This window comes from Taudactylus pleione, unplaced genomic scaffold (assembly GCF_031769625.1).
Source record: "Taudactylus pleione unplaced genomic scaffold, aTauple2 ptg000018l, whole genome shotgun sequence".
NCBI classification, from domain to species: domain Eukaryota; kingdom Metazoa; phylum Chordata; class Amphibia; order Anura; family Myobatrachidae; genus Taudactylus; species Taudactylus pleione.
In genome coordinates, this window is record NW_028284420.1 from 3610853 (window position 1) to 3620873 (window position 10021).

The 10021-nt window shown below is 44.4% G+C and overlaps 1 protein-coding gene across 1 annotated transcript in view; it reads left to right on the forward strand.

Moving 5' to 3' along the window:
- Positions 1 to 10021, forward strand: part of SMARCD2 (SWI/SNF related BAF chromatin remodeling complex subunit D2) — a 46873-nt gene that overhangs the window by 33010 nt on the left and 3842 nt on the right. Inside the window, exons 8-12 of the mRNA XM_088442365.1 lie at positions 94 to 255; positions 557 to 654; positions 7451 to 7586; positions 7736 to 7858; positions 9605 to 9706. Coding sequence (XP_088298491.1) covers positions 94 to 255; positions 557 to 654; positions 7451 to 7586; positions 7736 to 7858; positions 9605 to 9706 — 621 coding nt within the window. The remainder of the gene's footprint in view (positions 1 to 93; positions 256 to 556; positions 655 to 7450; positions 7587 to 7735; positions 7859 to 9604; positions 9707 to 10021) is intronic.

The following is a 10021-nucleotide window of genomic DNA, read 5'->3' on the forward strand; positions in this document are numbered from 1 at the left end:
TATACTAGCCGAGTAGGTGGGCTGAAAGCAGATTATTGATGATATATAATTCAGATTGGAGTGTGGTTATATACCTCCATTCCACTTTTGCAGCCTCCCCAATATAAATTGGACACCCGCCTTGCTCGACTCCTGGGTGTCCACACTCAGACCCGTGCCAACATCATGCAAGCTCTGTGGCTATACATCAAAAACAACAAGTTGCAGGACAGCCATGAAAAGGAGTACATCAACTGCAACCGCTACTTCAGACAGGTAGGAGGAATGTGACACTTTAAGAGACGTATCTCTTCCTGTTACTATACCGTTGCTGAAGAAAACAGACAATCTCCAGACTGTGCAGACCTGTAATTCCCATTCCATTCTTCTTATCCTTTGTTACACCTCAAACATATTTAGCTGCACTTCTCCCTGTGACCTTCAGTGTGCTTCACCTTCACAGGACCACCACTTTCCCTAATAATTCTAATAGTCCTCCTTCAATTGTTACTTGTCATGGATTATCATCTGATTTTCCTTCCGTTAATCCTTCATCTTTTTCTATATTCTTCCGCAGATCTTTAACTGTATGCGAATGAGATTCTCAGAAATTCCCATGAAGTTGGCAAGTCTGTTACAGCACCCGGACCCCATTATAATTAACCACAACATTAGGTATGTGCTGATCATCAGATATTCCACTGAGAGATTAGGGACTGATATGTTATAATTTAATATAATAGCACCATTGTCTTTTATTGATTTCATGGAACACTAACTTAACTTTTATTTTTTTAGTTTGTGTTGTGTGCATGCAAGTATATAGCATAATATATGTTTATATGCTCTCTCTCTGCAAACATAAAATGGAAGCTGCTCAAATCAATTTGGCAATACTCTTCAGGTGCATGAAGGGGAGGGGTCATACTAAACAGAAAAACAGTAAATTGTACCTGCAACAATACATGAAAACTATATGGTAATAGAAATTCAGAGATATTCTGCATTTATAAGTACATGGTAAGGACATTTCTGTGTAGACAGTGACTTTGTTTGCTTACAGCAGACAGCCTTGGGTGATCCTTTAGGGCCCTTCTGCTGCTACCTCCTTCTTTCATCACCCTCCAACATGCTCACCTCAATTGTGAGATGCACTAAGCCTTGGAGAGTGATTAAGTGGAGAGAGATAAAGTACCAGCCAATCAGCTCCTAACTGTCATGTTACAGGCTGTGTTTGAAAAATGACAGGAGCTGATTGGTTGGTGCTTTAGCTCTCTCCACTTTATCACTCTCCAAGGGTTAGTGCATCTCCCAAGAAAGAAATATGTCAGATATTGGTGGGAATTGTTAGCACTCACATACGAGGCAATGGTCTTCAAATATACTGTTTATCCCCTGCTGTACTGCTTTATATAATTGCCTTCACTTTTTTCCATTATGAAGAGTATGACATAGGACACCAGACTTTAAACCTAGAGAACAGTCAGGGACGTAGGGAGTGTTCAGCGAATGTGGAAAATGCCCAAAAGTTCAATCAGTTTCCCCTTTCAATGAATATACCCCACATTTCTGGACTTACTTCTTTCCTGAATGATTGTGTTCTTCAGCATTGAGGCCTGGTTCTACTTATAGTTTCTTACAGTCCAGACTGCTGGTGACTAATAAGTAAATGTAGGTATCTTAGCTGACAGACAAGGACCCACTACTACCCAGGGTAAAGAACCCTTATCCAGCAACAGATGGTTGTCCTAAAATCAATAGCTCCAATAACATAATAGATCTGTAATATACTATGTTAAATTTAATATATGGTATTTAAACCTTTTGTCTGTCATTTTTTAAATGCTTAGCTGGAATGCCCCTTTATGATATTTAATAGTTGTAGGACCTTCTAGTCAAAATGTCTTTCATATATATCTGAAGTCACAAAAGGAAAACATAGAAAAAATAGGATTTGTGGTCAACTTACCGTTGAATACTTTTCTCTTAAGCAGGCTGGGGAACACTGGACCATGAGATTGTAGATCGGGGCTGGAGCTGGCACTTAAATTAAACTATAGCTTTAAAACCTAAGCTTTTTCCCCATGCAATCCCATGATTCCAGTACTTCTTTGAAAGAGTCCAGAGAGGAGTAGCAGGAACTCCGTGAAACTGTTAGAACAACCATAGTAGTAGGAAAAAGACCGTTCAAGACCCAAACACCTCGCACGACTGAGCGTGAGGGACTGATCGCAGTGTTCCCCAGTCTGCTAAGTTGACCAAAAATCCTATTTTCTTTTGCAGTAAGGCTGGGGAACACTGGACCATGGGATGTTCAAAAGCCGCCCCCAGGGGTGGAACGCCCAGGCTGCCTGACCGGAGAACTGTATGCCCATAGTGAGTGCCGCCGGAGGCAAAAAAGCCTGAAACGTAAAAAAATTAGCAAACATGGACAGGGGACCAGATGGTTGAACGATGGACCTGTAATGCTGAAGTCCCGTGTTGCGCTGCCCATAAGAACGCTACAGCCCTTTGCAGAAGGCGCTTACACCTGGCCTGGTGGAGGTTGCCCCGCACCAGAATGGGCTTGAGTAATGACCAAGTGGAACCAACGGACAAGAGACTGTTGAGTAGCTGACCAATCATGTTCCGCCGCGTCATAAAGAACCCGCAGAGAACAGTGGGGTGTACCAAGAAGACGTGTCCAAGGAAATCTGCAGAGTGCAGTCTTACTAGCCGTGCCAGATCAGGCCAGTCCTGGGAATTAGTCAAAGGAGGAATAACCTGAAGGACAATATCCTGGTGGAAGTACAAGACCGAAGCAAGTGTCGGCTGGAACATAAAACCTGTATGGAGCAACCGTACAATAATCACGGAAGACAAGAAAAACCCAAAACAATGACCCATGCCGAGGGAAGGCAATAGCCCTAAGGAAGACCAGCTTCCAAGCAACAAAACCGAAGATCCATTAAATGCAAAGACGCCATTGGAGCCTAGATGAGAACCGATAAGACTAGATTAAAATCCGAGGGCTCCACCTACGGATGAAACAGTGGCTAAATATGCAGCACACCTTGTAAAAATGGTTGAGACCCTCAGAAGAAGAGCCAAACGCTGCTGGAAATAGAAAGTGTCAAAGCCTGTATCGTCACAAATCGAAGTCATCAACCGGCCTCCAAACGCTCCAGAAGGAAGGCCAAGAAACGTGAGAGGCGAAACATGTGGCGGTTACACCACCAGGGTTAGAGTTTCCAAGCACGGAGGTAAGAGCAAGATGGAAATGGAGTCCGGGCACGCAGCCTAGCACTGAGCACGAGAGAGAAAAACCTGCAGCTTTCACACTCTCAGTCACAGAAGGTCAGACATGAAAACCAAATAAAGAAGTGCCCTGTAGAAACTGGCCCAGTAGCAGCAGGTCTGGACGAAGTGGTTTACGCTACCCTGGACCTACTAACCTTGGGAGAACGTCCACGTACCATGACTAGCATAGCCAGTCTGGAGCCACTACTAGGATTACCCTCACTCGGGAAGCCTCAATTCCCCTGTAGACCTAAGGGAACAGTGTAGGTGGCGGAAACAGATGCTCTGGATGAAAAATTTCACGGAACAGCCAAGGCAGCCACTGGCGAAAGTCAGCGGATAGCATATCAAACTGTGGAGCCTCGCAAATGTGCCGAGAGGCCCTGAGATTCCACCCACTGAAGGCCTCACGCCCTAATGGTAGGAAGACCACTGGATGGAGAGCCCACTGTCCTGGGAAAAATGTGGTTCTGCTGAGGAAGACCACTGCCTGCTTTCCCTCTACTGGTATGACCACCGCTTAGAGAGAGGGAACAAAGGTCTCCTCCCTGGAAAGACTGCGTCATCGGCACCGCGCTCTTGTGCCTGCCGGAAGACATACCTATGCCATGGACCTGGAGGAGAATGGAAAACCCTCCACCAATGCAGAGTAACAAGTGCTTTCGGACAGAAAAGGAAAACCACGATGAGAGGGATGCCAAGCAACCCATTCAAGTTTGGAGAATTAACCCCTGGGACTCCCACGAGTAGAACCGGGTCCCCAGAATGGTCCAGAGGTGGAGACCATCATGCCCAACAACTGATATTACCACAAGGTTGACGGATGAGGCACCGACCCAACCATTGACCATGGTTAGTTGGGTCTGTTCACTGTCCGCCACGAGAAAAACACAGCTGGAGAGAGGTTTCAGATACCACTCCCAGAACTGAAGACACAGACAAGAAAGCAAGGGAGACCGTGCAAAAGTCGGGATACAACACTGATCTGAAAATACTTGAAACAAGCTACCTAGGAAAGTCTGTAACTGTGAAGTCGAAGCATCCGTCGAAAACAAAACCTCTGAAGAGGGCCTAATTGTGATAACGTCTGTGCACAATACACCCAGCATCATTGACCCTATCGTGTTGCACCGAACAGTAGGGCCCGGAATAGACAGGGATTAAAATATTACAAATTAAAATAAAATCTAAACTACAACAAAGGGCTGCATAGCAGCCCTCTACAACGTGCCCTACTCCGTCAAGCACTTAAGGAACACTGGAATTGTGGGATTGCAGGGGGGGAGGAGCTTAGGTTTTAAAGCTACAGTTTAATTTAAGTGCCAGCTCCAGCCCCAATCTACAATCCCATGGTCCAGTATTCCCCAGCCTTGCTGCAAGAGAAAATGTAATAGTTAACAAATGTTTTTTCATTCAGATTCATATCTGAACTGGATAACAGTATCAGTACAGGAATAGGAAGCACATGTATATTTTTAAAGAAGTGAAACTTCATACAAACAAGTTTCCACTGAAAAGTACAGATGTGTCCTCACTCGTCTTTGCTGCAGTCACATCAAACTGCCACTAAATGCGCGCCTGGTCCTGTGAGACTCTGCTAGCGTCGAGCGTCATTATTTTGCTGGAAAGGCACCTAAGGTGCAATGTGATGCTACTAGGATGCACCAGGAGACTGTGCTCATTACTTTGATATGTGACACATGTATATCTATGTGCCATTAATTTGATATGTGACACTTGTATATTTATGTGCCACAGGGTCTCTCAATCAGCATACAAAGTGCAACGATGCAGCGGTTGCAGCTTTTTTCCATGCCAAATTCTGTTTTCAGACAGTCACACATAGCATAGTCTCCTATTGTGTCATAGTCGCAGCTATTTGTGACTTAGATGCATTTTTGGCAAAAAAAAAGACGCTAACAGAGTAGCACGGGAACTGATGGCTCACTCACGCCAGGCATATCATTCTGCAGTGCGTATTGAGGCTAGATGAGCAAAAGACACGTGTAACTGTGGGCCTGATTCAGGATTGTACACTATGCACACAGGAGCTGCGTGTCTGGACGCAGCTGCTGTGGGCATATACTCGTATGCTAATGCTACAGGAGGTGTCTGAAGGAAAAAGATGCCTCCAGCCAGCATCACAGATCCGATGCCTGAGTCCAAAGACACAGGATCAGATCAACATTGCAACCTTCGGTCGCGATGTTTGCAGCATGGAAGCCTAAGCTTACAGACCTTGCCAAACCCTAAGTCCCCCCCTAGAACACCCAACATTACCCTCCCCCGGTCCCCCAGCGGCTGTCCGCGCCCAGCTTACCTTCGATCGGGATGCCGGGCGTCGGGCTACCGGCGTAGGTAAAAAGACAGGCATCGGGAGTTCCATAACTGCCATTAGACCCTTGCCCGGATTAGACAGTCGGGATGCCAACGGTCGGCATTTAGTCCGTCGGCATCCCGACTGCATACCGATAGAACATAACACAGATCAAACAGCTGGGCAAATTTATTTCAATGCATAAAAGTTTTTTTTTTTTTTTTACCTCACTGGTTTAAAACTAATCTTGAGTGCCAAAAAACATTGAATTTATATTCGGTGATTTCTAAGATCTATTTACCAAATTGATCTTTCATAGAGTCCCCTGTTCCATGCTTGTCACTAAGATATCAGGGAGTGAGCAATTTTTTCCAATGATTTGGAGAACTGTTGATTTCCTTCAAATAGATTCAGTGATTAAGAAATTGACTTGTAAATTACTTAAAGATAGTGGGCCGTATTCAGATTTGGGAATAGAGTAAGATAACTGTGCATCTTAGTAAAACCATGCTGCACTGCAGGTGGGACAGAGGTAAAATGTGCAGAGAGATATAGATTTGGGAGGAGTGTGTCCAAGCTGAAATATAAGTTGCAGTGTAAAAATAAAGCTATCCAGCATTTGTGGGCTACATGTAAAAGCAGCCAGTATTTACCCCACGTGCAAACACAATGTATGTATTGCACCCCTTGCATTGCATCATGGTTTGTCCAGGTACACAGTTACTTACTATATCTTACTATAGTCCCAACTCTGAATCAGGCCCAGTGTTTTCTATCACAATGTCTACAAATCATCCCTTAGTGAATAGTACCTTGGCTACAGATGTATTCTTTCTACACCATATTCTATAATGTGCTATCATCACTTCTGTCTCATTATATGCTGATTAGTACAACTGGTCATAATTTAGTCAACAATGTCATTTTTATAGAATATCCTCTTAAGTGTGCAGATTCTGTGCTCTTAACATCCTTTATACAGTACTACGTTCAGTTCTAAATGACACTGGGCCTGATTCAGCAAGGATCGCAGTTGCAAAGCTTCATGCAGGCAGCTTTGCAATTGCGATCCTTCTAATAATGCTAATGCAGCAGAATGTGTATGACACCCCCTGCTGCATTTGCGATCCCAGCACTGCGACGGAGGTCGCAGGCTGGGATCACCATTGCGACCATTGGTGGTCGATTGTGAATGGAGCCGGGTGGGCGGGCAGGCGGCCAGCTGAGTAAGCCTCAGCTTACTCAGGCTGGCCAGCTTGTGAGCTCAGTAGACTGCGTACATCCACACAATCCCTGGGCTGACCACTCCCGGAAAACGGGACGGACTCCGCCCCCGCACCGCCCCTTAAATGCCTCTGTGTGTCAGTCAGGTAGAGGCATTCAAGGGCTTGCGTGTGTCTTAGAAGGACCCATTCTGCACACTCTCTGAATGGGTCCTGTGCACGCGCAGATTCCTGAAAAATTGAATCTGCGTTCAGCAGCCCCAATATGCAGTCCTTTGGGACACCACCATTCCGTGAACCCCATTCTTATCCTAACGGATAGACATAGACAGCTGCGTACAAATGTGAACTTTCCGAAACTGTACCTGATTGTTTATTAAGCCAATTCAGCCAGGTAAAGTAGACACTGTACAACCCTATCTCTTGTTATACCTGCTAAAATAGCTACAACAAATCATTCTGCCAGTGCTTTCCTCTCTATGCTGGCAGCTAGGTTGGACTGTAACAAAACATGGAAATAAATTCCTCACACACAAAAGCACTTTTGAAAATATCACCAGTTATGAGAAATATTGTGAATGATACGGGTAGTCACTTTGTATAAATCTGCTTGTATTTTTTTTTTGTTCCTTTCCCCACCTGTTTACATTAGTGTGGACCCAAATGATCAGAAGAAGACGGCGTGTTATGACATTGAAGTTGAAGTGGATGACCCCCTAAAGTCCCAAATGAGCAATTTTCTTGCATCCACTACCAACCAGCAGGAGATTGCCAACCTGGATATCAAGGTTAGATTCACTTTCATTGTCACTAGTCCACACCGAGCAATCCATTAGTGGTGGAATAAATTGGCCCTTGGTTGGTAATCTTCACCCCGCGGTTACTCATCTTGTATAAATTACTTTGGACCATAATCTCCAACTTTTTCCATTCTCAGATTCACGAGACAATTGAATCCATCAACCAGCTGAAGACACAGAGAGATTTCATGCTGAGCTTCAGCAATGATCCCCAGGAATTTATTCAGGACTGGTTGCAGTCCCAAAGCAGGGACCTCAAGGTGATCTGAAAATCTCTTAGCATGCTGTGGCTCTTATGTATGAATTTCTTTGTTAGGTGCTTCCAACTATGAGTCGTATTCAATTTGAGCGGACCCACAATACTCTTCCGACTCCCAGACTTTTCGCCTACATCGTGTGTTTTGTAGGCGGAAAAGTATCGCGCGCGTGCCCACGTATCGCCATATTCAATTTGAAAGTATGCGAAAACGGGACCTGGCGAAACTTAAACAAGCAGAAAGAACTGTCAGATTTGGGGAAATCAGCCTGACACCCCCCAAAAGATTTCTTACATGGGGGTTAGCTTTGGTACCCCCTGATTTGGCTTGCTGAAGGTATTTGGTGTTTTTAAACGGCCTCAGTAGCTGCTAAATAGCGTTTTTGTATAAGTGGTGCAGAATAGTATTCTGGGGTTTTCTTTGCAGAAAATAACTTATCCCAGCAAATTTGGGGTACTTGAAAAATGGGGGCCAGCATATTTTAAAGTTGCTAAAGTTAAGTTTTAAAAATCGTGAAAAATCCACCTGCCGCAAGCCCCTGCAATGATAAAACACCTGGGGCATACTTGGGGACACCCCCCCCAGAGTCAAGTTCGCTAGTTTTTAACTTTGCCCACCAACATTTTTTTTTTTTTTGCCCCCAAATTCAAAGTGATTTTTTGGGGTGTTCTTAAGAATTTTTTTTTAAAAATTTGCCACAGTTTACCCTTGGGGCACTGTCTGAAGGCTGCACGGGGGTTCCCGCAATGTTGCACCCCAAAACCCCAATTCTGCACTTTTTTCCGCCTGCTATTCATAGGCAAAACTTTTCCGCCTATTGCATTGACTATCCGCCTAGGCGGAAAGTCTTTCAAATTGAATACGGAGGAAAGTCAAAACAGGCGAAAATGACATCATCGGTGAAAAGTTTCCATCAAAAACACGTGAAAACGGCTTTTCGCCTCAAATTGACTACGGGCCAATAATGCCTCAAGAGGTGAAGTGTGCCAGCAACAATTGCATTATTTTCTGAGAGTATTTTGCACAAGAGATATACTAGATGAATTTGGCATTAAGCTGCGGCCATCTGGTACATAGAAAAGGTGAAATGTTTTGTCAGCTTCCGTTATACAGATCAACAGACTGAGACTAAAAAGCAGTCTGCTATACAAAGCACAGCAGCACACATGTTCACGGGGCACCTTTTGGTGGCACAGCTGACCTATACACCAATAAGTGGCTGCATATGAGAGGCTGATTGCGGCTAGTGGCATATTAGCCAGACTGAGCTTGCAGATCATTGTAAACGACGTCTTACCTAGTCCATAAAATAACTGGATGACTGCAAAGTCAGTGGAAATCACTGCCCAGCACTCCAGATGCTGCTGTATTACTACTATCCCTTGAACACATCCTGATTAAGACCCCATGAGGCCAAGTGCACAATACTGCTTGGGCCTCCTTTTTCCAAAAAACAGATAAGGATAATCCAGGCCCCTTACTCCCTACTGTCACTAAGGCAAGAGCGTAGTTTGCCTAATGTGTGGTCTGGCTCTGCCCTTGGTATTTTTCCCCAGAATGGGTTGCAATTTTTATTTTGCTTTTAGTTAGAGAAGTGTCACAAATCCTCAAAATTATCTACCTGTGAAAAACATGGATCTCACAGTGTATAAAGCAGTCTCACGGGTATGTAAAAAAAATTCTACATATCCTTTACATCTCCAGTAAACTGATTACTTATTAATTTATAAAATGCTGTTGTGTGTTTAGATAATGACAGATATGATGGGAAATCCAGAGGAGGAGAGGCACTCGGAGTTCTACCAGCAACCCTGGGCTCAGGAGGCTGTGGGGAGACAAATCTACTTTAAGGTCTGCACCTCACGCTATGTGCTCTTCTCTCCCACACTTATCTACTGTCCCCTTTCGCATCTCTATGCTCTCTATTAAATGAAGTATTTGATTTTCCTTAAACTGGAACAAAACATTAGAAAGGTTCTTCCTATGTTGTAGAGGATTACAGACAAGAGAGGAGAAAGTGGCAGGACAATTAGACTACTGCTTAATTGGTAAATAAGGAAAGTGGTTCCCGAACACCTAGGAAATGTATAATCCACCCAGGAGCTGTTGGATTGAGTTTTGCAGTGGCAGTGCTCTCCCTGCTGCCACTGTGGTGGGGAGGTTTAG